Source organism: Pelodiscus sinensis, chromosome 1, assembly GCF_049634645.1.
Source record: "Pelodiscus sinensis isolate JC-2024 chromosome 1, ASM4963464v1, whole genome shotgun sequence".
Classification (NCBI taxonomy): Eukaryota; Metazoa; Chordata; order Testudines; family Trionychidae; genus Pelodiscus; species Pelodiscus sinensis.
Genome location: NC_134711.1, coordinates 48,690,394 through 48,718,321, shown reverse-complemented (window position 1 = coordinate 48,718,321; position 27,928 = coordinate 48,690,394). Strand labels below are relative to the sequence as shown.

The 27,928-nt window shown below is 43.6% G+C and overlaps 1 protein-coding gene across 3 annotated transcripts in view; it reads right to left on the bottom strand.

Moving 5' to 3' along the window:
* The window catches only part of SAMTOR (S-adenosylmethionine sensor upstream of mTORC1), a 55,956-nt gene extending 28,239 nt beyond the window's left edge, over positions 1-27,717 (bottom strand). Inside the window, exons 1-3 of one of the 3 annotated variants that reach the window (XM_075929564.1) lie at positions 27,391-27,711; positions 13,803-13,944; positions 4,202-4,375 (exon numbers count right to left, since the gene is read on the bottom strand). In XM_075929564.1, the coding sequence (XP_075785679.1) occupies positions 4,202-4,375; positions 13,803-13,944; positions 27,391-27,583 (509 nt within the window). In that variant the 5' untranslated portion in view covers positions 27,584-27,711. Of the gene's footprint in view, positions 1-4,201; positions 4,376-13,802; positions 13,945-27,390 lie in introns of all 3 variants that reach the window. The other 2 variants (XM_075929568.1, XM_075929578.1) reach the window with 2 other exon arrangements.
* Positions 27,718-27,928: the final 211 nt, after the last annotated feature.

Genomic DNA, 27,928 nt, shown 5'->3' with positions numbered 1-27,928 from the left:
CTGGTTACTGCTATCATGTGTTGTGTTTTGCTGAAGAGGAGAGGCCTTTTATAAGGCAGTCGTCAAAGTAAGGGAAAATTATAATCCCCCTTCAAAGCATGTGTGCTGCCACTACCACAAGGGTTTTTGAAAACACCCTGGAAGTGGAGGAAAGGCCAAAAGGTAATACTTGATACTGAAAATGTTCTATGCCTACTGTGAAGTGAAGGACTCATCTGTGGGCAGGATGGATAGTGATGTGGAAGTAGGCATCTTGAAGGTCTAGTGCTGGTATTATGGATGCATGAGTTACAATTCTGAATCACTGTTTTCAGAGATAATTGAGTTTGAGGTCGAGTATGGGTCTTTACCATCCTGTCTTCTTCTGCATGAGGAAATAGTGAGAGTAGAACCCTTTTCCCTTGAACTGGTTTGGTACCTTCCTGCAGCCAGGAAGCCCTCCTCATCACAATTGCTGTGGCTGTTGAACAAGCAGCTGTATCCGCGCCATCTAATGCTATCTGTAGATCTGTACTGGCGGCTGCATAGCCTTCCTGAACAATAGATTTCAGGATCGGCCTCTTGGAGTCAGGGATATGGTCCATAAGGGTTGTCAGCTTTGTATAGTTGTCAAAATTGTGATCGATAGAAGTGCTGCGTAATTGGCCATGCAGAGTAAGTGTCACTGAAGAGTACAGTACACTTTCCTTCTGAATAAATCCATCCTTTTGCTGTCCTTGTCAGCTGCAATGTTCTTATATGGCCGCACCTTGGATCTATGTTGCACAGCGTCCACAACTAAAGAACTGGGCTGGGGATGGATAAATAAAAACTCCATCCCTCAATGGGACTTTTTGTCTGCCCTTTTGTTCGTCAGTGGAGCAGAGGAAGGCATCTACCAAATCTCCTCTGTTGTCGCTAAGATAGCAATACCAATTGATAAGGCAATTTTAGACCCGTGAGGGGGTTGGAGGTTCTTAGGAGATGGTACTGTTTTTCCTGTAATTCCACCAACTGGACCTCCCAGCTTACCGCAACTCTCTTGAACAGATCTTGAAATTGTTTGAGATCATCAGGAGGCGATACATCGCCCAGAACTATGGCTTCATCAGGGGAAGATGACGATTCGTCTGTGGAGGAAGTGTTAGGTTGCTGTTCCTCTGCATCTGATACATGCCCCTCTTCATGTTCTGAGTGGTGTAGTTGGAGTGATGAGGCCTGAGGTGGTGGCGGAGGAGGGTGGTCTCATGGCGATGTAGAAACTGACAGGTATCTGGGCGATGTACATCCACAGAGGGACCATCCCCTAGAACACAACCAATGGCGATGGTAATAGCTGGAATAGTAAGGAGTACAGTGGTGATAACCGTAGTGGTAATGCGATCTCCCAGGTGAGGAATGTCTTTAGGAGTATGCACCCGTGCTCTTCCCAATACGCAGTATGTGGTGACATCGGTGAATGAGTAGGTATTACAGATCCTCTGTATGACGGTGGTGGGGAAACAGAAAGGTGCCTCGCATAGTGGCGAGAATCTTTCTGTGGTGCTGTAGTAAAGAGGCAGAGAGCTCTTCAGTGTGGAAAAATCATGCCGTTCAGCTCAAAGAATGTGCGGTACCGGTGACCCCGGTGCCAGTGGAAGTGCCGGGGAGAAAGTCAGAGAAATGAAGTTCCGGCTTGGGCTCCGATGCCCGTTTGTCTTTGAAGGGGTTTTCCTCGGTGCTGACGTATCAGCCCTTTGGTGCCAGGCTAGATTGTTGTCTGGTCTCTGGAGCCACGGGTGCTGGTGGCGCTGCTATAGCTGGTGCCAACGTTGGCACGGGGGTCTTGGCAGATTGGGCTGCCGGTGCCGACGGCCATCTCGGTGCCATCGATGGCTGTGGTGTTGGCACTGAGGGTATTGTCTTTCACCTTTAAGGCTAGAACCACCTTTGAATGCGAAGAGGTGGTGCCAGACGTCCCGGGCTTATCTCCAGTGTTCACCCTGGTCAGTGGAGCTGGCAGGGGGGAGCATGCTAGTGAGGCCCAAGTCTTTTTGGGTAAAACTGATCTTGGAAAGGAGTCTCTGTTTTTGGGTGGTAGCAGGGTCTGCAGTAACAGCGGATGCTGAGTCCAACAACTGAAGCACCCTATCAAAAGGAATCGTTCAGAGGTGCATCTCCCTGTTACACCAGGCTGTTGCTGTTAATTTCAAACAGTGAGAGCATTTACACAGCATGAGCCTCACCTAGGCAACGAATACACAAATGGCCATCTGAAATCGGCATAGGTTCACGACACGTGTTGTAATTTCTTGAAATCAGGAGAACCCAGTATCTTGGATTCAGACTGAGTCTCCTCGGGTTTTTTTTTTTTTTTTTTTTTTGAAGCCTCAGAGGCCAGTAATAACAAAGAAGGTTTTATTTGCTTTTAACACAGACTAAGAACTGAATCTAACAACTATAACTGGCTAATACGGACTATAGCAATTAACTAATCACTCTCTTTGATTTTCTGATTAGGCCAAGTTGAAGAGAGGAGCTCGCTCCATCCATCCGTCCGTCCATGGTGGAGGGCAGTTGAGAGGAACTGGCGGGAGCCATACCGCACGCGTGTGCAAAATGGCACGAATACCACGAGGCAGTGGCCACGCAGTCCGGCTGACTGGTGCTGCTCAAAATTCCAATCTGCAGTGCCAGAACAGGCCCAAGATCTATAGTGGAGCACCTACGGGGACATCATTCAAAGAAGAAGTTCAGCTTCAAGAAGTAATTTGGAAGTACAGTAAAACTCGAATAGCCCAGCATCCAGTTGTCCAGCACCCCTGATAGTCCGTCATCAACTGGAACCCAGAACTGCTCAGGTCAGCCACTCTCACGGCCAGGCCGCTGTGAGCCGCATGTGCACTCACGACCTGCACCGTTCCGCTCATGGTCCCCAGCCTGCACATGCTAGCAGCCGGACGCTGAGCACAGGCAGCTCCTTCGGGACTTGGACATAGGGTTGGGGGAGAAGGGGGATTGGGTGACAGCAGGGAGGGGAGGTGTTTGGCTCTGGGGAAGGGGAGGGGGATTGGGTTGTGCATGGCGTCCTGGCCACCTCATTGAAAAGCCGGCCTCTCAGCACACGTGCCCCAGCGCCTGGAGGGAGACGCATAGCTGTACCAGCAGCTCCAGGATCTCAGCATGGGGGTGTGGGGGTGGGGGTATTGGGTTGGGAGTATGCCCCCTTATATTACCTCCTGGTACTCAGAAATATCCGATAATCCAGCACCACCTAGGTCCTAAAAGGTGCCAGATTATTGGAAGTCTACTGTACATATGTCAAAAAAGTTTGACCATAGTCATTTTTAATTTGTTTTTAAAGGAGCATAATCTTAGGGACCCAATGTTTATTTAGACAAAGTACACTAATTTTCAAAAGTTCTGAATATTCAGCAGTTTCCCACTGAAGCACTTTCCTCTTAAAGTTCCCTTTGTCCAAATCCAAGCTGTTTATACTAAAGAACACTAACAAGATAAGCTTGTTCCACCAATGGTTGTTAGAGGATTTTTCCCCCCTTAAATTGAGAGAAAAAAAGACTTAATTGTCAATCTCAGAATAGGTTCCGGGCCACTATGTGGAGGCAGGAAAAGGGAATTTGTGTGCAGCCATCTTGGTCTTGTTAACAAGACAGCAAGAGTCAGGCTAAGTCTGTGGCCTGACAACGCGAGATCTGTAATTAGACGCTGCTTTTGCCTCTCACCTCTATACAGAGATAAGGATAGAATGCTGACTCTGGCAGGGACCTTGAGATAAGGAGCATCTGGGTGGAACTAAATAACTGTTAGCCATTGGTGTTTGTAATGGGAAGGAGACTAATTGTTATTATATTTAATAGACAGTATATAAACTGCTTCATAATTGCTTGTATTCGAAGATCTGCCTTGGAAGGGGGCGGCCTCCCCCCGTCCGAACCAGTTTTTCCCTTGCTGCAGCTCGTAATAAAACTGCCTCTAGCTACTTGTTGCTTAAACACAACGCAGAGTGAAGGCTTGTTTTCTTCCACACTATTTTTGAAATAGCGCCTACCAAAAATGATAACATTCCCTAAAAGAATATTAATATGTACACACTTTTTTAAAGCTACAAAAAGTTGCATTAGAAATACAGTAGGGCACTGATTTCTGTGAAATTGCATTGTTACAAGATTGGAGAAAACTTTTCCTTTGAAAACTTCTTATTTTTAGCAAAGTTACAACTTACTGCTCTGATATGGTTTCATGATTTGTCAAGCTGAAATCAGGTAACGGTTCTTCAATTTTGGGAATCTGATGAACATTTAAGGCTGAAGTGGTCCTAGATGCGAGAACTGCTCTTTTCTCATCTTTTTCAAGTGCTTTTTTCTTTCCACCATTTTGAAAATATTCTCGGCATACACTAAAAAAGAAAATATCCAAAGTAATATTTTAGCAGACCTGTGATGAGGTTTGGAAACTTTGACTATAGATACCAGATCTACACATTATCTAAAACTTGCCATAAAGTTATTAAACTCTGATTATACCAGATCTTGAGATGGTGAAGATCTCTATAAAAATGAATATAATTGGGATTTACTTATATTTAGATCCCTACCAAATTCACAGCAATGAGAAATGAACCACACTGTTAAATCTGGTCCTTTGTGTGCTTTTATCCTGTACTACATAGAATTCAAGGGGAAGACCAGCTTTTTTTGAAATCGGGAGGTTCTAAACTAAAGGAGAATTGCAGGGGGTTTATACGATAATTTTAGGAGGGAATCGTAGTATTGCCACCCTTTCTTCTGCACTGCCTCCAAAGCTGGGTGGATGGAGAGCGGCAGCTATTGGGCACGTACCCGTTTCTGAAAGCAGCATCCTGCCAGCAGTAGCACAGAAGTAAAGATGGCAGTACCATACCATCCCACCTTTATTTCTGAGCTGCTGCTGGCAACATCTCTGCCTTCAGAGATGGGCTGTTGGCCAGGAAAGCTCTCCAGCTGTTCAACTCTGAAGGCACTGCTGCCACCAGCAGTAGTGCAGAAGTGCTGTCACCAGAAGCAATGCACAACAACCTTGTGTGCGCGCGCACACACACACACACACACACACACACACACACTTATTGGATCAGGAGCTCTTCAATTAAACCCTGAAATTTCAGACTTCAACAGCTGAAATAATGACATTTATTAATTTTAAAGTCCTAGGACTCTGAAATTGACCACATGGACTATGAATTTTTTAGAGCCTACCTATATTAATTTTAACTTAGCAGCAGCATGACAAACTGAGAATGAAGCAAAAACTTCTTTAAAAGTGTAATTTATGAAGGATACAAACCCTTAACTAAAATCCCATGTAAAAGTGGCAATACATATTAAAAGAGAAAAACCCACAATGCTATCTATAGAGTGCATTGTTTCCAATAGCTTTCAGAAGGCAATTATAATCCTGATTTTTTTGGCCACTTATCTTCTGTACAGATGACATATGAAATCAAGAGTAGCTTCATTGCTTTTAGGTGCTTTGACCAGAAGCAGTAGTCAAAAGCTGAACTAAGTTCAAGTGAGGCATATTGCCCCCCTCCCGGAATAAGTTCCATATTAACTATACATAAATGAAACCTAACTTTCAAGGGAAGGGAAGGTGGACTTTGTGAAGATATTATCAAGGCTTCAATTATAAGTATATTCTTCTCCCCTACTTAGATGGTAGCTGTGTGGTCTCCAGAAATGTGAAGGTTTAGCAAGTACTTGCAAGACACTTGTTGGAAACAAGGAATATAACCTAGTCATAAGGATTGGTGTAGGTAAACTAGAAAGCAGAAAAAACAATTAAAAGCATCAAGACCAACCTTGAAAGCCACTCCAAATCTCACTAGAACCACAGAGGGCAAGAACACAATTGTTAATAAGCATTTATTAGCAATATCCACTAAAGCACAGAATGGATCACCTTTAAGTTACAGATCTTCCCCTTTCCCCCTTATTATATAATTTTGTTATTGTTGATTCTGTCATGGGTCATTGTAGGCTTCCAGTTTAAGACTAGAGAGGTTGGAATTGTCTCAGTATAGCTGATATTAAACTTTATTTATATTAACAATCTTATTCTAAAACATTGTTTAGCTGCCTTTGTTTTGTTTATATTATGTGTAAATGGAAGTTGAAAAAAATCTTCACTCTTAGAGAGAAATTATAGGTATATACACATTTCAGGTCCTTAGTCTTAATGTTTAAAATACATTTTGAACACAGAGATTAGATTTTTTTTTTAGAAGAACATTTTTGGATGCAGTTTCCCACACTGAGGTTTCAAAGGTCTCTTATAGAAGAGAGATTGAGACTATCCTGTCAATTACCACAAATTGACTGTTCTGATTCTGTTCATGCATTAGAGAAGCAATTTACAATTTTGCTAGGATAGAAGAATATTTACATAATTCTGCTGATCACTAATCTTATAAAAGGGGGAGAAATACATTTTCACATTGGCATAAAAGTGGACAACGAACAAAATATGGAATTCCATCTATATCAAGTTTAAGGACCACTTCTCCCCTCCCTTCTTGAATATTTACATAAGAGCGGCCATACTGGGTCAGATCAAAGGTCCGTCTATCCCAGTATCCTGTCTGCCTACAGTGGCCAAAACCAGATGTACCAGACGGAGGGAACAAAAAGGGTAATCACCACATGATCCCTCTCCTGTCATCCATTTCTAGACAGAGGCTAAGGACATCATTCCTACCCATCCTGGCTAATAGTCATTGATGGACTTAACCTCCATGAAACTATCTAGTTCTTACTTGAACCCTGTTGAAGTTCTGGTCTTTACAACCACCTCTGGCAAGGAGATCCACAGAGGTTGACTGTATGCTGTGTGAAAAAAAGCTTCCTTTTGTTTCAAACCTGCTACCTATTAATTTCATTTGGTGACTCCTAGTTCTTATGTTATCAGAACAAGTAAATAACATTTCCATACAAGTCATGATTTTGTAGACTTCTGTCATATCCCCCCTTAATCTTTTCTGTAAACTGAAAAGTCCCAGTCTTTTTAATCTCTCTTCATTTGGGACCTGTTGCAAACTCCTAATAATTTTTGTTGTCCTTTTCTCAACCTTTCCCACTGCAAATCGGTCTTTTCTGAAATGAGGTGACCACGTCTATATGCTGTATTCAAGATGTGGGTGTACCATAGTGGCAATAAGATATTCGGTGTCTTATTCTATATCCCTTTAATAATTCTAACATTGTTTGCTTTTTTGATTGCTGCTGTACATTGAGTGGATGATTTCAGAGAACTAACCACACTTACAGAAGGGAGAAACCTTGGAGTCATAGCTAAAATTAGTCCCCATCCTTTTGTATGTATAGCTGGGATTATTTTTTCCAAGGTGCATTACTTGGAATTTCATTTGCCATTTTGTTGCCCTATCACTTAGTTTGGGGAGATAATTTTGAAACTCTTCACAGTCTGCCTTGGTACTAACTACTCAAGATAGTTAAGGCCATCCGCAAATTTTGCCACCTCACTGTTTACCTTTCTCTCTAGATCCTTTATAAATAAAATTGAATATGATTGGTGCCAGTTACCTAGTTACCTCTCTCCATTCTGGAGACACCACTAGTTACCTCTCTCCATTCTGGAAACTTACCATTTATTCCTACCCTATGTTTCCTATCTTTTAACCAGTTATCAATCCCTGAGAGGACCTTCCCTCTTATCTCATGACAACTTACTTTAAAGCCTTTGGTGAGAGACCTTGTCAAAGGCTTTATGGAAATCCAAGTATACTATATCCACTGGATCCCCATGTCTACATATTTGTTGACCCCCTCAAATAACTCTAGCGGATTAGTAAGGCATGATTTCCCTTTACAGAAACCATACTGATTTTTCCCCAACAAATTATGTTCATCTATGGGTCTGACAATTTTATTCTCTATTATAGTCTGTACGGACGTCAGACTTGCTGCTTTATAATTACCAGGATCACCTCTAGAGCCCTTTTTAAATATTGGCATCTCATTAGCGGTCGTCCAGTCATTAGGTACAGAAGCCTATTTAAAGGATAGGTTACAAACCACAGTTAATGGTTTTACAAATTTCACATTTGAGTTTTCAGAACTCTTGGGTGAATGCCATCTGGTCCCGGTGACTTGTTACTGTTAAGTTTATCAATCTGTTCCAAAACCTCCTCTAAAGGCACCTCAATCTGAGACAATTCTTCAGATTTGTCACCTTAAAAGAATGGCTTGGGTTTTGGAATCTCCCCAACATCCTTAACCATGAAGACTGAAGTAAAGAATTCATTTAGTTTCTCCGCAGTGACCTTATTGTCTCTGACTGCTCCTTTAGCATCTTGATCATCCAGTGGCCCCACTGATTGTTTAGCAGGCTTCCCGCTTCTGATGTACTTAAACATTTTGCTAATACTTGGAGGTTTTGGCTAGCTGTTCTTCAAACTCCTTTTTGGCTTTTCTTATTATACTTACATTTAATTTGACAGTTTATACTTCTCTTTTCCTCACTAGAATTTAACTTCCACTTTTTAATCTCTCCCTACTTCTTTTACTTGCTTGTTAAGCCACAGCAGCACTTTTTGGTTCTCTTACTGTGTTCTTAAATTTGGGGAATACATCTAAGTTGGACCTCTATTACGGCATCTTTGGAAAGTTTCCATGCAGCTTGCAGGGATTTTACTTTTGTCACTGTACCTTTTAATTTCTGTTTAATCTCCTCATTTCAGTGTAGTTCCCCTTTCTGAAATGAAAGGCTACAGTGTTGGGCTGCTGAGGTTTTTCCCATCACGGGGATGTTAAATTTTATTACTTTATGGTCACTTATTTCCAAGTGGTCCAGTTACATTTACTTCTTGGGCCAGATTCTGCACTCCTCTTAGGATTAAATCAAGGACTGTCTCCCCCCTTGTGGGTTCCAGAATCAGCTGCTCCAAGAAGCAGACTCTTAAGGTATCAAGACATTTTATCTCCACATTCCGTCCTGAGGTGATGTGTATTAGTCAATATGGAGAAAGCTGAAATCCCCCACTATTACTGATTTTTTTATTTTGATAGTGTTACTAGTAACTATTACTATCCTGGTCATATGGTCAATAATATACCCCTACTGCTAAATTATTATTATTAGTGCATGGAATCACTACCCATTGAGATTCTATCGAACATTTTGGTTCATTTAAGATTTGTACTTCATTTGATTCCACTTTTTTTTTTTTTTTTTAACATATAGTGACACTCTCCCTACCAGCACGACCTGGTTCTGTCCATCCGACATATTTTGTATCCTGGTACAACTGTCCCATTGACTGTCCTCATTCCACCAAGTTTCTGTGATGCCTATTATATCAATATTCTCCTTTAATATGAGGCACTCATCTGTCTTATTTTTAGACTGCTAGCATTTGTGTAAGCGCTTTAAAAATTTGTCACTATGTATCTGTCATTTCCTGTTGTGTTAAGACTATTTCATTTGATTGTTTCTCATCTGATCTTACCCAGTCTCACACCTTTACAGAAAACTTCTTTATATAAGTAAATTTTAGAGCAAACCAAAGCATCTATACTTAAACATTTGTTAGCATAGCTGCATTAGTTAAATACCACATGGTGAGGTTAGCAAAACCTTAATGCAGAAGCAGTTATCCCAGTAAGAGTACTTTTTCCATAACTTATTTTGTTTGTACAACCAGAATAGCTGCATCAGCAAAAGCACTATTTTGCCAGTAGATGGTATTTATACACGAGGTGGATTTTGCTAAAACTAGCCAACCCTCTAAATGGAGACAAGGCATTCAATTTGAAGTTATTTTCTTAATTGTAATAGAAAGAAATGCAGAAAACCACAAAGCTAAAGTTTTCAGTAGAGAAGGAAACTGGGAAGACAAAAGTAGTTTGCTAATCTAGTCTTAAATTTTCTAAAGAAAAAAGGGTAAAGCACAGGCAGGGTATGATTAATTTACTGTTCAAATTTATGATCATGGGGTCCAGAAGTGTTTCTGGAATTCAAACAAATCTTGTATTAATCTTATACATGAAGTTTTCCAAGCTGTTCCCTGAAACTATCAAATATACTGAGTGAGGCAGAGTCGCCTTATTTTAAGGCTATAAATGCTCAGGCTCAGTCACCATATACTAAATTTTACACATACCATAAAGAAACATTTCAATTAAGCAAGAAACATTTTTATTTTTGAGTGACCCCCACTAGCAGAAGAAAAGAAGTTAAATAATCTTCTTAACTTTCATTCTTAATACTAAAGAATAGACAGAGTATTTTGCTGACATAACACAGTAGAACTAAATAAATTGCAGACAGTCGCTTTACCTGGTATTTAGTCTAAAAAAGGTGCATAGAGGCAAGAGGAAAAGAAAGATACAGCCACTGTACACATTTTCTTTAGCTTCTGGGTAAATTTTTTGTCCTCATTAAAAATGCTTAAGAAGATCTATCTTCAAAAGTCTTGTCCTCAAAAAAATAAGGCTTACTGAAAGGGTTCTCTAACATTCAGATTACAGCTTGCTTGCATCTGTAAAATCCAGGATTCTCTGGTCCAGCAACATTCATGGTTCAGCATGACCACAGATGTTCCAGGATCAGAGAGTCCTGGCGCTACAGAAGGGTGGGGGCCTGGGAGTAGGTGTGCGGTTCAGCTGGGCTGTGGGGGGAAGGAGGGGAGCTGGCATGTGGCTCAGTTGGGCTGAGGAGGGAATTATGGGAGGGGCGGGGCAGCAGCACAGGGCCTGAAATGACCTCCCCTGGTCCGGAAAAGTCCTTCATCCAGGACCAGTCAGGTCCTAGGGTACTAGACCAGGGATTTTTAACCTGTATTCTACTTCTGAAGAGAAACTTCTTATAATCGCATTACTGTAGTGACTACGATTACTTTTTCTATGTAAACAAAGTATGTATTATCTTTAAAACCGTATTTTTCATCAGTTAAGTAGCAGGACACAAGAAAGTCCAGCACCACGTGACCCATCATCTCTGCAGATCAGTGATAAGCAGAAGAAAAGTGAGAATGTCTGGTCTCAAGAAATGAAGTGAAGAATTGCAAAAAATTCTCACCTCTGTTTATTAAGAAGTTAACAAGCACATGTCAGAGGGTCAATCTATCCTATCATCTGGCCTTCTAGGTATCAGTTTACTCCCTGAATTTTCAAGGAATGCACATGTATTACATTCAAAGTAGTTTCAGAGCAGTGGCAGCGTTGGTCCATAACTTTAAAAACAGCGAATAATCCTGTGGTATCTTGGGTCATGTCTACACTGCAGTTATTTCGGAATAAGCTATTCCAGACTAGTTGTTCTAAAATAGCTTATTTCGAAATAGCACATTTACACTGCCGGGAAGCCTCCAAATTAGTCCGAGATAGCACGTCTACATTAGGGAAGCCTATCTTGATTTATAGCCCCAGTAGGAATAACTTAGAATGGCCCTGGTGAGGGGCTATTTTGAAATAGCAGAAGCAGAGCGTCTACACAGCCCTGATTCCGAAATAACTACAGGCAGTCCCCGGGTTACGTACAAGATAGGGACTGTAGGTTTGTTCTTAAGTTGAATCTGTATGTAAGTCGGAACTGGCGTCCAGATTCAGCCGCTGCTGAAACTGACCGCCAGTTCTGACTTACATACAGATTCAACTTAAGAACCCCAAGCGTCCCCAAGTCAGCTGCTGCTGAAACTGATCAGCGCTGATTCCAGGACGCCTGGGGCAGAGCAGCTTGGGTGCTGCCGGGTTGGTCCAGTAGTGCCCAGAGCGGCACTGCGGGACCAACCGGCAGCGCCCCAGCTGCTCTGCCCCAGGGTACGGCAACAAAAGCCTGGTCTGCTGGGGGGGGGCACACTAGCTGCGCCTCTCCCCCCCCCCCCAGCAGACCAGGGACACGGGGAGCAAAGCCGCAGTGGCAGCGGGGTGCTGCGCCTCTGAGGCTTTGCTCTGGCAAAGCCTCAGAGGCGCGGGAAAGCGCCGCGGCTGGGGCTTCGCTCACGGTGCCCCTGGTCTGCTGGAGATGGTCTCCAGCAGACCAGGGGCACCGGGAGCAGCTTTTCTCGCCCCGGAGGTCAAGGTGGCGGATCGCTGCCTGTGAGCTCCGGGGCGAGAAAGCCCCGTTCATAAGTGCAGATCCGACATAAGTCGGATCCGCGTAAGTCGGGGACTGCCTGTATTTTGGAATAGGCTTTATTCTACATAGAATGATGTTTACAGAAGTCAGAATAAGCCATCTGTCATTTTGCAATTATTTCAAAATAATGAAATTGCTGTGTAGAAGCTCGCATAGTTATTTCAGAATAACAGCCATTATTCCGAAATAACTTTGCTGTATAGACACACCCTTAGAGACTAACAAAAATATATATAGTATGAGCTTTTGTGGGTAAAGCCCACTTCAGATGATGAGCTAGAGTGAAAACAGAATCAAGATATTCATAACGGGAGCGGAGGGGGGGGGGGGGGGGGAGAGAGAAGAGTACCTGTCAATTGTAGGACTGGTGCTAATGAGGCTAATTAAGTGGGCTGAAAGTGTCCCATTCCTAACTTTTGATGTAAAAATGTGGTTTTTAGAAGTAGGGGAGACTGGCTTTATAATCGGACATCCAATGAATGTCTTTGTTCAAGCCCAGGGAAACTCTCAAATTTCAAAATAAGATCCTTTTCTTCGTTTCAGTAAATCAAACAACTTACCTAAAATATGCTTGCCCCCTCCAAAGCAAAAAACAGTTCCTTTTTCTGGTCATGAGGGTTACACAAATAATCTTCCACTTAGCTTTTAAAGTTTAGTTTGCCTCTATCCTTTGGTCACAGATACTTGGCATAAACAAAGGAAGGAATCTGTATGCCATCGCCTAGTTCGCCCCACACCTATGGTCTTCTCCATTTAAGAAGCTTACTGTTGGAAAATATCCTGGCATTTTCTATTTCCTTTCACTGTAAGAAAGGCATCCCCTCTTACATGACAGCAGGCCCAAAGTGATGCCTATGGCAAACCTTCAGTCAATTGATTTGGCCACGATCTGGGGTTTAGGTCCCAGCTCTAAGGCCAGTTCAACCTGTTACGTAGTTTCAAAACTGAGATTGTGGACAAAAGAGAAAAAAAAAAAATATCTACCCCAGATCCAAGGAAGAATTCTGTGTAGCTTAAAAGGTAGGTTGGTCCAGAAAGAGACATTATATCCATTATACCCATCCTGTCTGACCAAAAAAAAGTCATTTCCACAAGTAAACTTTATATATGGAATATTGGGTATGACAAGTAACACAAGGATATATTTTTGCATTCTACATCTTTAAATAAAATTCAGGTGCAAAACTCGGTATGCTTTCAAACCCACTTGAAGATAAGAAGAACATGCAACAATTATATAGCAAAGATCTATATTAAAAAAAAAAATCAATACAACTACAAAAAGCAGCAAGCAACCAGTTTTTATAAGTTCTTTCCAAATAACACAATGAATTATTTCACAACAGTGTACTACCTCAATTTAAGGAGTCTAGATTTAGAACCCCATACTAAGCGTGTTTTTTATAAGTAGCTCAGTTACTAACAATTTTAACAACTTAAAGTTTTGCTAAGCCTAGTTGGGAATGCTTTAGTCTGGATTTAAGATTGAAATCCAGGACAATATAGACTAAAAGTCTTAGAATAGTAAAACAGCATCATATTTCCCATTGTTCTTAAAAATAACCACACCTTCAAACATGACTATTGAGATAAGTTCAGAAGGCAGAAACTACTAATATGCTCTACACTGAAGATTCAGAATGACAGTTTGAGAATTTACACAACTGTATCTTGCTAAACCAAAGATTTACCTGCAACACCATTCAATTCGACCTTCTCCTTCACAAGATTTTGTCCAGTGATTATCTGCAAGGTTTTTCATTGCCACAGCATATTCACAAAGAGTTTCCTCATCTTCACAGTGTTCACGCCAAATCTTATCAAAGTCTCCCACTAAACAAAAGTAAAAAGAGAGTGTGAGCAGAATATCATGTTTAATGTTTGCCATTTAAATATTGTTGCCTTACATTTAAAACAAAACCATGCTATAAACATGCAATCAGGTTTTTAAAAACCCCAACATTTTCTATCACTTTCATGTTATCAATGCCTAAAATAAAAATGAAGTTCAGCTTTAAGGATTTTTAAACCATTTATAGTGTATACATTTTACTCAGTTCACATTGTGGTGGTCATCTTCTAGATAGTTTTTTTTACTTTTAGATTTTCACAAGGAATAAAGTACTACAAGGGAACTTTTCAATAAAAGATTAAACTGGAACATTTTCTTGAAAGCAGTCCTGTTAGTCTGCAATGTCAAATATTGACTCACACAAACCATATTTTAAATTCAAAGTATACATTTCTCTGGCTAGTTGAGTGATCATCATATGATGTGTGTATTATCTAATCTGCACAAATGCAGATTAGATATTTGCCGAGACTGAAATTTCAATCTTAGCTAGTCAATTCATTGATGGTGATACAGAAGTTGTCAAGTAATAAAATGAAGCTGATTTCTATGAATGAGTTTGTCCCCATGTCCTTTTTGCATTAAAAAGCTTTCCCACAAACAAGGTTTTTTACAATTCAGGTTAACCAAATTGGACAACACAATTTAAGAGAATGGTAAAGCTAAGAAGAACTTGCCCTCTTCCTGATGCTTCATACAGAGCTCCCCAAAACAGAAGCAAGTTGCATATTATTCAGTAGTGCCTAGCAGCTTTAATGTAACTCAGGTACAGTCATTGCTTCAAAGAGTTTACAGAATAACACACACAACGATCATACTTCCTGTGTCTTATTCTGCTTCTGTGGTAGGCATACTATAGGGCAAGAGCAGCAATACTCACCTGCTATTACTAAGAAACTTGAGTAGTGTCAAGGCAGAAAAGGAGAGAATAGTTATTTTTTTCAATCCCTCCTCCCAAAAAAGAAAAAGGAGATAGTGAATCAGCAGCTTGCAAAAACAAACTAATACAATGAGAGCTGTAGACAAAAGATACCATCTTTCACTTCGGTGTTGCTGTGGAAGCAGCAATTAACAGGCACATTTCAGTGCAAGGCAAACAAGGAGCAGGAAAGGAAAGAAGGAAAAAAAAAATCAAGAACTTTCTTCATATTGGTAGAGATAGTAGAGTTGGGAGATACAAGAGATGGAGCTTCTGACTCTTAAAAACTAGGAAGGAAAGAACAACAAGGCAAAACACAACCAAGTACTCCTGAGGGAATTCTGCTGAAATTAATGTTGAGTATACAGAATCTTCTGTTATCCCCACAGAAATTGGCTACAGAGATGTTGACTATCACAAGGGGCTGCTGGACCCGGAAGAGCCCAGCTTACACACAGAGTACAAGAGTGTGGGGAGGGAACTAGACTGTTCCCAGAAATTGCAGTTCTTAGGTAGGAGGCAGCCATGTACAGGAAATTGCAAACCTGACCTGAGCAGCAGATTGTTTCTCCCTCTGGATCACTGAGCTCTAGGAGGATAGGGTCTGAGTATCTGGGTCGGAGGTGGAAATTAGAGTTTGGAACTGGCTTCTGGTTGGGGAAAGGAGGCGTGTCTGGCCATCCAGTAAGGGAGGAAGGGAGAGGAGGAGGAAGTGACAAAGAAACAAGAACTGTATTGTTGTATTGGTTTTTCTTATCTCTATTTATGGAGGAATTTGTGTATGTGCCCGTATTGTTACAGACATACTTGTTTACAGATGCTATCAAATGGAACTAGGGGCCACCAAATGAAATTAATGGGCAGCAGGTTTAAAACAAATAAAAGGAAGTTGTTCTTCACAGAGCGCACATTCAATCTGTGGAACTCCTTGCCTGAGGAGGTTGTGAAGGCTAGGACTATAACAGGGTTTAAAAGAGAGCTAGATAAATTCATGGAGGTCAAATCCATTAATGGCTATTATCCAGGATGGGTAAGGAATGGTGTCCCTAGCCTCTGTTTGTCAGAGGGTGGAGATGGATGGCAAGAGAGATCGCTTGATCATTACCTGTTTGGTTCACTCCATCTTGGGCACTTGGCATTGGCCACTGTCGTCAGACAGGATATTGGGCTGGATGGACCTTTGATCTGACCCAGTATGGCCATTCTTATGTTCTTATATTCAGGTAACTGGCTGGCTTCTACGATGTTATGTAATAAAAAAATTGCAGAATTTTAAAATATTGTGCACAGAATTTAATTTTGGCAAGAATTTCTCCAAGATTAAACCAACTTCCCCTTCCTCATAATAGCATAAAAGGAGGGAATGGAGGAAGGAGAGGGAGACCATGCAATACCCAAGTTGAAGGTGATGTATTATTTCCCTTTTGTGTGCCAGACACTAAGCACAACACCATCTCCTATCTGTGTTAACTGCCTTACCTAAAAGGTCCAGGAGATTTGAGTCAGTCAGTCAAGAGCTGAACTAAATAAATTATTGGAGATTGCCTATCTCCTAGAACTGGAAGGGACCTTGAAAGGTCATCAAGTCCAGTCCCCTGCCTTCACAACAGGACCAAGTACCATCCCTGACAAATTTTTGCCCCAAATCCCTAAATGGCCTCTGCAAGGATTGAACTCACAACCCTCACAACGAAGCATAAATTGATCCAGTGATACCTCCCTAAGTCTATAGGCAACTGAAAAATAGAGCAACAAACTATTCCCAATTAGAGAGTTAACGGATATCCATTTATGACAGTTTACATGTCAACATGCTCAGTTATCTACTGCAAATCTAAGGCCATAAGAAAGAAAAGAGCTGATGATGACCTGAATAATGAACAGCAATTTGTTTGTGTCATGAGCAGGCAAAGCATTGCTGTAGCACATTCTCCCTCTGACTGCAGCAGGTGTGGGTGTACAGAAGTTTGGTGACTTGTGTAATTGAGAAATCTAAGGCAAGACGTTTAGCTCTTGCCAGACAGTCTGACTAAAGTGTGGTTCAGAAATATTAAGTCAATTTCCCTTATGTGAAAAAATTTCAGAAGGTATAAAATGAAGACAATAGAATAAGGAATTTACATTCTTTCATCTGAGATGGCCTTATGGCATGAATGCCAGACAGACAGACCACATCTAGTCCAAATCCAACAGAGAAACCAAACAAAAAAAGCTGTACAGGGCATCCCCGCTATAAGTCCATGTTGTTTTGAACGTATAGTGAAAGGATGTAAAGCAGGGAAATTTTTTCCCGCAGCTGACTTCCACTTGTACGAATAGGTCTTTTTTTTGGCATGATGAAAGAGTGGGAAATAGGAAGACTTTAAACAGATCAGTTCCTTCAAGCATCAATGACGCTACTGCGAAACCAGCATATACCGGGGTGACTTATAACAGGGACACCCTGTAGCAGATTGCCTGCTTCATGACCAGCAAACAGCAAAAAAGTTTCTCTGCCCCAACTAGTAAACTGGCTGACTGATCAGAACACTTGAAAGCATGTATATGGCATCGTTCAGTCTCATTATTTCCCGAAAGCAAAAACTGGAGGGGAGGGGGGGGGGGGGAAGAAGAGTTAAATTGTGTAGTTGGCAATATAAGACACCAGCAGTTACAGACATCAGCCTGGGAGCATGCCGGTGTCATTTGACACAGTACTCTTAAGGAGGATGTTCGGTACAACCTCTATTCCCCATGCTTGGTTTCCTTGGAAAAGGTGTTTTATGAAGCACCCAGATAAGACTGAACAGACAGAGGAGGGACAGAAACTATGTAGGTCTACAGCTACACTAAAGAGCTTACAGCAATACAGCTGCACTGATGAGAACTCTCCTCTCCCCCTCCAATCAGCTTAATTACTCCATCCCCATAAGCAGCCATAGCTTTGTCAGCAGGAGAAGCTCTCCAATGACACTACACCTTGACACTTAAGCTATATGACTTATGGCAACTTAAGAGGGTGGCTAATTCACACCTCTGAGTGGCATAACTGAATAACTTTTGCAGATCTGGCCTGCTAAGTGGGTTGATCGGGCCCACGGAGATCCTGCTGCTCTCCTGCCCCTAGGGAAGCACACAGTCTCCTCCCACTCTGTCCCCACCCTGCAAGAAGGGCACAGTGATTAGAAGCTCTGTGTGCTTCTTGCAGCACAGGAGACTTCACATGCTCCCCTTGCCCCTAAGCCCTGACTGGCCTAGGGGCAGGTGGAGCACACAAAGTCTCTTCCTGCCCTGCAAGGGGCTCAGCAATTAGTCTCAACCGCCAGCTGCTGCTTAGCTGGTGGGTGACTAAGTATGATGCTCCCTTGCACAGCGGGGACAGACTTTGCCTGCTCCCCTTGCCCACTGGCCCCAATTGACCTGAGGGTGGGGGTAGCACACAAAGTACTCTCCCATCACCAGGGGTGCGGGCACCTAGAGGAACCGCCAACTGTTCAGAACTGGCGGTTCTCTCTGGAGATGGTTAGGGCCAAAGACTTCACATGCTCCCCCACTCTCAGACCAAAAAGGGTCTGTGGGTGGGGAAAACATGGAAGTGTCCTGGTCCCACCCCTTCAGCCTGAGGCCCCACCCCTTTTGGGGCAGCTCAGGGTCACTTAAAACATTTCTGACCTGGCCCCCAGTCCTTCACTGACTTTTATGGTAGTGTATCCAGAGTCTAAATTTCTTCACTGTCTGGTAAGACACTAACACAATTCCACCTTCTGTTCTATGTAGCTGATTCAGTAGTTTGTAATTTGTTTACTTTTTTCATTGTATCCCTCGGTTATATAATCTGAATATGATCTGAAGAAGTGGGTCTGCCCCACAAAAACTCATCACCTAAAAACTATCTTGTTAGTCTTTAAAGTGCTACATGACTGTTCTTCCCCACCCGCCCAAGATCAGACTAACACGGCTACTTGTCTGTTCCTGGTGGGTGAGTTAAGGAAGCATAATTGTAGCTATGCAAAACCAATTTAGCAAAAAAAGTCTAAGCTTTGATAGCTACCAAAATTTATTTCTAATGAATTCTAACATAAGCTTAACTGCGGTCTTGCAAATGCTTCTTCACAATACGCAAGCTTGCTAAGTCGGGCTCCAGTTAGTAGGCCACACAAGATAACTACAAAAGTCTTGGATGAAGCTTATCTAACAAGTTGCTGGTGCTTTGATTAGTTGCTCTAATTTGTTTACAGAGTATTTACAAGTGTTAGAAACTTTCTCTCTCACACCCACACACCCAGCCCTGAAATGCTTAGTCTAAATCAGTGATTCCAAACCTTTTCCCCCATGGAGGAACCCCTAAAATAATTTTTCATATCCTGAGGAACCCCTACCTATGAAAACATTTGCTTGGCCAGAAAAAGTTGACAGCAGGGAGCGCAATTCAATTACTGCTAAAAAAATTTCAAGAAAATTTATTTGTAAAGAGCTGTTTTATATTTATTTATATGTCAGCTTACATTGTAAGAAAAAAAAATTGGAACATTTTTCCTGTCTTTTTGTATTATCTATTTTTTTTCCCCCCCAAATATCCTCCCCCTCCTGCCTCTCATTCGCGGAGCCCAAATGGCTGCTTGCTCCCATGCGGTGGTCTGGCTGAGCGGCGCAGAAGTCAGCCGAGTGCCAGGGTGGGAGGTGAAGGGCGTGACAGATGCTCCAGGCTCTGCCCAGCATTATTTATTCCATGATTTCTCCCAGAACCCCTGATGATGGTCCGCGGAACCTCGGTTGGGAAACACTGGTCTAAGTAGAATCCTGACAAAATGAGTCAAGATTAAAAAAAATGAGGGAGCAACATGAAGAAAAAATATTACAAATAAAAGATTGGATGGAGTAACAAAGCTAACCTGCAATGTTACTTCCTACCTTTATTAGGCCGCCCATGCTTAGAAACCACTTACCACTCTCTTCTGACCACACTCCTACCATTATTTTTTCTGTTACTTGTTAACCTTATGTTGCTTTTTACATATTAAGATTTTAACCCTAGACATTTCTCCTGCTCCAACATAATAATAATGCCTCTTCAAACTCTTACCCAACTGAGCCCCTCTCTTACTCTCACTGGTGATCCTTTCACTCCCCCACCCCCACTTGAAAAAACAAACACTTGTCTAAGACAGATGCGGAATGAGTTCATATGAATTAACTTAAGCAGCATTAGAGGAAGTCTGAACTGTGTCTGTGGTTCACTTTAACTGGCTGCCCAAAAGGTCACAAGGCAACCCGGTCTCTGACTTTGCTGCTGCAGTCACCATTTCTTGGGGCTGTAAAAGCGGAACTGGCATAACCCAAGGGCCTTCTTGCTACTCCAGGGACTGGACTTGTGGTTTTTTTGTTTTTTAAAACACAGCAGAAAACAAATTTAAGGATATGAGAACTTAAATTTCTGCCCATTCCAAGAATAGCAAAAACTGAAAACAGATTTAGCTTTTAAAGCAGGGTTGGGGGCCACACACAAGTGAGAGGCACAAAAAAATTACCCGTAGCTACTCCCCTCACTGACACAGTCCTCCAAATGAGAAGTGGAAGAATGCTCCGCACATTCCCCTTGCACACTAACGCCCAGGGGGGCACAACCTAATAGTAGATGTGTGAATCTATTCACACATCTAAGAGGGTATACTTCGTGTCACTTCATGTCATTTTCTTAGATAAATTAATACAAATAAAGTTAGGGAATAGTACCGGTGTCAGGCTGCAGATGCAATAGGTTTGGAACGGTAAAAGCTCAATCACAAAACACAACAGCACTTATATTTTATTAAGCTAAATCTCAAATGTACATAAGTGTTTCACATTTGTAGTCATCTGTGACTACAGATGTCCTTAAACTCTATTTTCAAGTTTTACTAACTGTAATAGACAAGCCCTCAGAACAATAAATGTACAGAGTCCTTAGAAACATCTACAACTACTGTCCACTTTAGAGGAGATATTTCCGTCGATTAATCAGGATTTTCTTCAAATTTTTATGAGACTAGGCCAATTCTCCATAAATTGTTCATTACAGATAGAGAATTCCATGGAACATCTTGAAGGAGAATAAGTTTGGACCCTCCTGATCTCTTCTCATCTATGCCACGTTTGCAGTGTTGCTTGACAAAAAATTGCGCATGTGGCAATTGAATTTTTCTTCAGTTTATTACAGCTTTCCCTGTCCCTTCTTTTAAATATATTGATGATGTTTAAGCATTTCCCAATGTATCTATTGTTTCTGAAAGATATGCAACCCATCTTCTGTTGTCACACAGGGATAGATTACTGCTCTGCCCCAGGCGTCCCCAAGTAAGCTTCTGCTGAAACTGACCAGCGCTGACTACAGGAAGCCCCAGGGGTTCTTAAGTTGATTCTGTATGTAAGTCAGAACTGGCGGTCAGTTTCAGCAGTGTCTGAATCTAGACGCCAGTTCCGACTTACATACAGATTCAACTTAAGAACAAACCTACAGTCCCTATCTTGTACGTAACCCGGGGACTGCCTGTAGTGGTTCCTCTCAATTCTTTTCATTCTATTATTTCGTTAATCATTTACATTTTTTCCAGCAAGGATGCAGATCTGATTCTAAGCTGAGCCCGCTCCTCCCACCCCCCCAAAAAAAGGACCACACAATATAAGATTAAGTGTACTCTAACAGCAGTCAATTTAGGAGTAAGTCCCATTGAACTCACTAGCACTTCTGTTTTGTGAGAAAATGAATATAAAAAGTGGGGTTTCCTTGGGAAACTTGAGTTATGCTGAAGTAAAACTGGGAACAGACTTATGGCATCACCATTATGGTCTGTGGACATAATATTCCAAAATAAGTGTCATGTATTAAGCAATGTAAAATAAGGAACCAACACAATGGCAACTGGCAACTCTAGATTTCTCTTCCTGCAGCTTTTTGTATAGATTCTAAATCTAGTTAGCCAATTAAACAAGCCACAAAGATTAGTTGAAATAAGTTAACCTTTGTTGTTTTTTTATTTAAATTATTAGCCAGTTGATCGCTCAGCCATATCGATAGCTTCATCCACATCATTTCCTTCCTGCCCCCCCCCATCAATAGTTTTCCTTGTGATGTTTCATTCTTGCAATTAGGCCCTGCATCATCTTCTTGCACTGCTTACACTTGACACATTTTCTTTGCTTTTGAAAGGTTTAGGCTTTCAATTTCTGTTTCTCAGCAGACTAAACAGTAGCATGTAGGGATGTCGATGTGTAGTCGAACACACAATGAATCGATAAGCTTAGGCTCATCCGTTAATCCTGTTGACTACACACATTCAGAGGTAGTGGGTGGGGGGCGGAGAAAAAGGCAGGAGCTGGTGCCCATGAGGAGCCAGCTTTTAAGCAAGCTTCCCACTAGCACTGGATCCATGGAGCCGCCCCCTCCCGCTTCCCATGCTGCTGCTTGTTTGGGAGGCTTGCAAACTGCAGCTGACCCAGGGCTTGCAGACCACAGCCCCACCGTAGTCAACTGGTGCTCCAAGCGCTCTGCTGCAGCTCAGCCAGACTCCTGTGGCAGGGCTCCCAGCCAGTGGTCCCCCTGCAGGCAGCCTGGACTCCTGGCCACTGCAGGGCTTCTACCTCTGGCCTTCTACCAGGGCTCCCTAGTCCAGCAACATCCACGGTCCTTCCAGACCACAGATGTTGCCAAACCAGATAGCCCTGGTCTACAGAGTTTCAACCTGTACAGGAAGCTGTAGTAAGAGAAATCTAGAATTGCTAATTGCCACTCATTTTCTTATATTATATAATACATCACCCTTATTTTGGAACATTATGTCCCCAGATATAATAGGCAGGGCTCACCAAGCCACACGGTTCAGCCCGCTGTGCATGCACAGACCATGCTGCGCATATGCTGATCACGCTGCGGCACCGTGCCGGGCTATAATCTACTCATCATGTGCAAGTAGATTACCTAAATTGTCCAGCCCTGATAACAGGGATGCCATGGGTCTATTTTATTTCAGCTTTTGCAGGGGAACCCTATTGTATACTGTTTGAGAAAACAAGAAATGCCAGTGAGTTATTTCAACGGGGCCTACTCCAAAAATCAGTGCATTCTAAGCAGTCAGTCTGAGCAATCCCAAACCATGGAGTTTGCCGGATCAGGGGATGTCAAGGCTCTGGCATGCTCCCCACCACTTTGGGGGCACCAACTTGGCCAGCACCACTGCCTTCAGCCAGGGAGAGACTACACTACCTTCTGTGCCAGCCAGGCTGGGACTGTCCTCTCCAATACCAGCCCAGAACCTGGCCAGCCAGGGTTCTCTAGTTCAGCAAAATCCACAGTCCAGCCTGACCAGGTTTTGCCCAGCTGGTAGTTCATTGCAAATAGTACAGCACCACTTGTGACTTCATTAGAGTACTTTTGCAAAGTCCATGAAAACAGCAACTTCGGTGTGGCCTGTAAATATCGCTCAGATAAAATGGAAATTAGCTTTAAAGAACAAGGGTTAGCAAATAGGGAAGTCAAATACACATCACTCCTACATCTCACTGCGTTTATCGAAGATGAAACAGGTGCCACTCCCTGACCACCCAGCTCTGAGAGCAGCAGGGCTGAAGAAAGGATGACATGGTATGGCATTGCCACCTGTTGGGGGGCTGGCCCCTAGGGTCCCGGGTCCTCTAACTGGGCCTATACGGTTCTAGCAGTTCCAGTACAAAGTCCAGGCCCCTCTCTCAGGGCATATACGGTAGTTGAGGCCTAGCTCCGGGAAAAGCCTGTCGTGGCTGGGGTGATTGCCCAGGGTGTGGAAAGGGATGGTAGGGGGACCTGGGCCCTACCTCTCCACTGGGTCCCAGCCCAGGGCCCTGCAGGCAGGGACTCTTGCTCTTGCCTGCTTGGTGGGAAATCCAGCCGATACACACCAAGCTGTGATAGCAATCCCTTGCCCTGGGCTTCTTCCTACCACCCTGGCACCCCTATAGTCTGTCCGCCTCTGTGGCGGTCCTTATCGGGGTCAGGGCTGGCAGTGTAGGTGGTCCGGTCCCTCCGACGCTGTTGGCTGCCGGTTTCACTCCTGGAGTGCAATGCTGGCCCTCGCTCTGGCCTCTGCTGCTGCAGAACACCGGAGTTGCGGCCTGGGCCTTTCTACCTTCCAGCTGCCTCCCCTCCTGCAGAGCTCCCTCTGCCTTTATATGCTGGCTCTGCTGGGAGCATGCCCAGCAGGGCTGGAGGGGCGGGGCTCTTTCAGCCAACTGGGCCTGAGCTACTCCCAGCCCTTCAGTGCAGGGCCTGTTCGCCCTGTCACACTACCCTTACTTCTGTGCTGCTACCGGACAGCAGCTATCACTCTAGTCACCCAGCTCTGAAGGCAAAGCTGAAATAATGGTGGCAATACAATGACCTTTCAAATATCCTTGTAACCTCCTGCAACTCCTGTTGGGTCAGGACCCACAATGTGAGAAATGCTGGTCTCCCTCCATGAAGTCTGCAAAAGCACAACATCTGGGTAAACCCCCAAAAAACCAACCAGATTCCACGTTTTTCATAACTGTGAATTTGGCAGGGTCCTAGTTTTTATTATCTTTACTGTACATTTTAGACGTGTGTGTTTGTCTGTCCATCCGTGAGCCCATGTGTTCCAGAACTTCTAAATGGTAAGAGTTAGGACCACCAAATTTGGTATGCAGCCTCCTCTCATCATAACTTCAAGCAAGGTAAGGGTTTGGATGTGCCAAGACAATGGGATATGGATGGAATTCGACTATTTCTCATAAAACAGAAAAGGTGAGTTCCGGTCGGAAGGAGTTATACTGTAGAATAGGCATGTCAAACTGGCGTTTGGAGGGCTGCATGCGGCCCAATCGAAACTTTTTGCGGCCCACCGGAACAGTTTTATAAAAGAATGAAGTGCAGCCCACTGGCCTCTCGGAGCACATGGCTGAGTGCAGGTCACAGCCAGCCGGGCGGCTTTGCACCGCAGCAACTGCTCAAGGCCAGCTGGGCTGCTCTGCGCATGCGCTCATGGCCAACTGGGCGCACTGAGCTTGGCTCTCCAGCAGGCACTCACAGCCGTCCGGGCTGCTTTGTGTATGTGCTCACAGCTGGCTGGGTGCTCTGGGCTGGGCTCTTCAGCAGGCGCTCACAGCTGGCTCCTGTGTTCACACTGCTCCAGCGCCTCAAGTGGAAACATTTTACTCCAGGACCTAGCTCATGAAGATTATAAATTGGTTAGAATAAAAGGGGTAGAAAGCCCCATGTTACAGAAATATAAGTTATTGAATAGTTTTGTTATTTCTCCTTCCTCCCCACCATTAATGCAATTCAATGTCTGCCAAACAGAGTTCTCACTAATGTGCAAGACGTAGTAAAGAAAATCAAACGAGTACTATAGATAACACTATTTACTTCCCAACGTAATTGAACCATTCTGAAGAAGAAAATTAGTATTAGTAAAATATTTCCTATATATTCATTTTCCAATGGCAAACAAGAATCTTTTCCTGGGCAGGAGGAAGCTTACCCGATTTCTGTATAATTTAAGTTGTCATAAAAAAAATCATTTTATGACAACTAAATGTTAGCTGGGGGCTTTTCTATACAAGGGAAAAGGCCCAGAATAATTACTGTAGAACAGCTATAGCTGAATCTACAAAAAGGCACTTTGAATGCTGAATAAGAGTGTCCACACAGGGGGCTAGTTTCAAATACTGTAACTATTGTACTTTAAAGTCACACCTTAGCTATCTTACACTCACTTCCCCGTGACAGTTTTGTAGAAAAGTCCTAAGTGTTGTCTTTCTGTTATTTCAATCTGTCTGCAAATTCAGAAAGGTGTGAGCAGCCAAAAGCCCAATTGCTGCCAACAGAACACAATTTGAGCAGTTAAGCGGTGTGTTGATAACTGTTCCATGGCCCAGAAGATGAGAGAAATCCTCTTTCAAGCTTGTATAGCTACAAATGCATATGCCTAAACACTACATCTGGGAATAAACTTCCCAGCCCCACATGACAGACTTAAGTGGGGCTCACGCTAATAGCTATATACACCATAGTTCAGACTTTCAAGGCTGATGGGAATAGGGGTTGGCTCAAGAGTGTGAACATGCACCTGAGCGTCAATGTCAAAGCAACATTTACACAGATATTTTTACTCTGTGGATACACAAAGACCACAAGATGTAGTATAGACATCCCAAGAGGACTGGAATAACCAGTGCTCCTTGGTCTCCACCATGAAAGAGCTGATAAATCTATCTAGAAGGTAGCCATGCTAATTTGGGCTAGGATTCCCAACAAATGTGTGTTCTCAGAATCTGGGGAGTCCATACAGCAAGCTTCAGCAAGATGGCCTTCAGGCAGCCATGGATGAAGAGGCAGGAATTAGTTTGAAATGTAAAACATTTAAAGATTTAGGATTAGAAATGCCATACAAGAGTCAAGTATTTTTATAAAAACAGTTTCCAGTCCACTCATATTTTTCAAAAAGACATGATGTTACTCAACCAAAAATTACAATGCAAGAATTACTAGATGAAATATTATGGCCTATGTTTTCCAGATCAGACTAGAGGATAAGAGTAATTTCTGTTGCAAATATCTATTGATCTCAATTTTGAAATGTACTTTAAGTCTTCACAACTGCTGTGTCTAATTTCCAAGATGCTTCTGCTATTCTAATCCCACACTAGTGTGCAACATCTGAAACTCTCATGGAAGGTCACACATTCTAACTAGAAATCTCCTGGATCATGTGTCAAAGACCATTAGTCAGTTGAGATAATATACTATATATTTTAAAGAATCTGTGTGTCTGCTCAAAACACCTCCTAAATGGTAAGAGCTAGGACCAGCGAATTCAGTATAATTTCCTCTTATCATACATAATTAAAACAAGGTCTGGGTTTGGTTATGACAGGAAAACGGGATGTGCCTGTAATGGGATTGCTTTGCAGAAAACCATATAGAAAAGAGACAGACTCACCAGGCAGGTGAAAAGGGCAAGCTGGGACATCCCTTCCACCCCCACTTCCAGAAGCACCAAGCCTCCCACCAGGAACCCTTTAAGGGGGGGGGGGGGGCAGGAGGAGGAAGCTGAAGCTTTGTGGTGCCCATGGGGGGCGGGGAGGCAAAGGAGGGAAGCCAGGACAGGCCACCGGGAGGCTATGCAAGCTGTGAGCAGCACAAGGGGTAGCGGAGCCGGGTCCTGCAGGACGAAGCCCCGTGGCAGCACTTGGGGTGGCAGGGAGAGCCTTCAGCAGCCTCAGCGTCACTAACCCCAGACGTGCAAACAGCGCTGCAGACGGTGCAGCGCCTCCAGCTGCACACACAGGCTGCAGCTCCCCGCCCCCCTGTTTATTGGGGGCAGGGACACGAAAACAGAAAGAAAACCGGGACCTGGGGCCCCTTTGAGGAGAGCACCTAGGCCCGCCCCTTCCCAGCCCCAACGGCTGCATCAACAGGGGGCCTGGGGCTCCGCGTAGGAGGCGGCACCAGTCCCCAGGCCCTTCCTGCGGGCTCCGTGCATGCGGGGGGGGCTCTCACCGCCCACCCGCGGCCGGCGAAGGGGCGGGCCCGGCCCAGCCGCGCTCCGGCATTTACCTTCCCGGTACTTCCTGCGCAGCCGCCGGTGGACGCTCTTCACCACCCCGGAGAGCTTCTCCTGCTCCAGCTTCCTCTCTTGCTCCGGGGCAGCGGGGGCGGCGGCAACAACCCCAGGCCGCAGCTCGGGCTCCATAGCGCTACCGCGGCTCCTCCCCCCTCCGCACGCAGCCGGCCCGGGGCAGGTGGGAGCGCTCGGTCTCTATGGCAGGGCAAAGCAAGCACTGGGCATGCGTGTAGCTGGGAACGCGCCCCCCCCCCCATTGCCTGCTGGGAAGTGTAGTCCTCAGTTGTTGACAGCGCTGGGGACGCTTTTAGGCAGGGCTGGAGGCGGAGCTGGCTAAAACCAGCTTGCTTTGCGGTGTTGTGCCTCCCAGGACATTAGGGTAGCGGTTCCCAGACTGTGGGCTGGGCCCCCAAAGTGGATTGTGACTCCAGGAGTAGCCACAGCACTGGCGCTAGACTTGCTGTGCCCAAAACC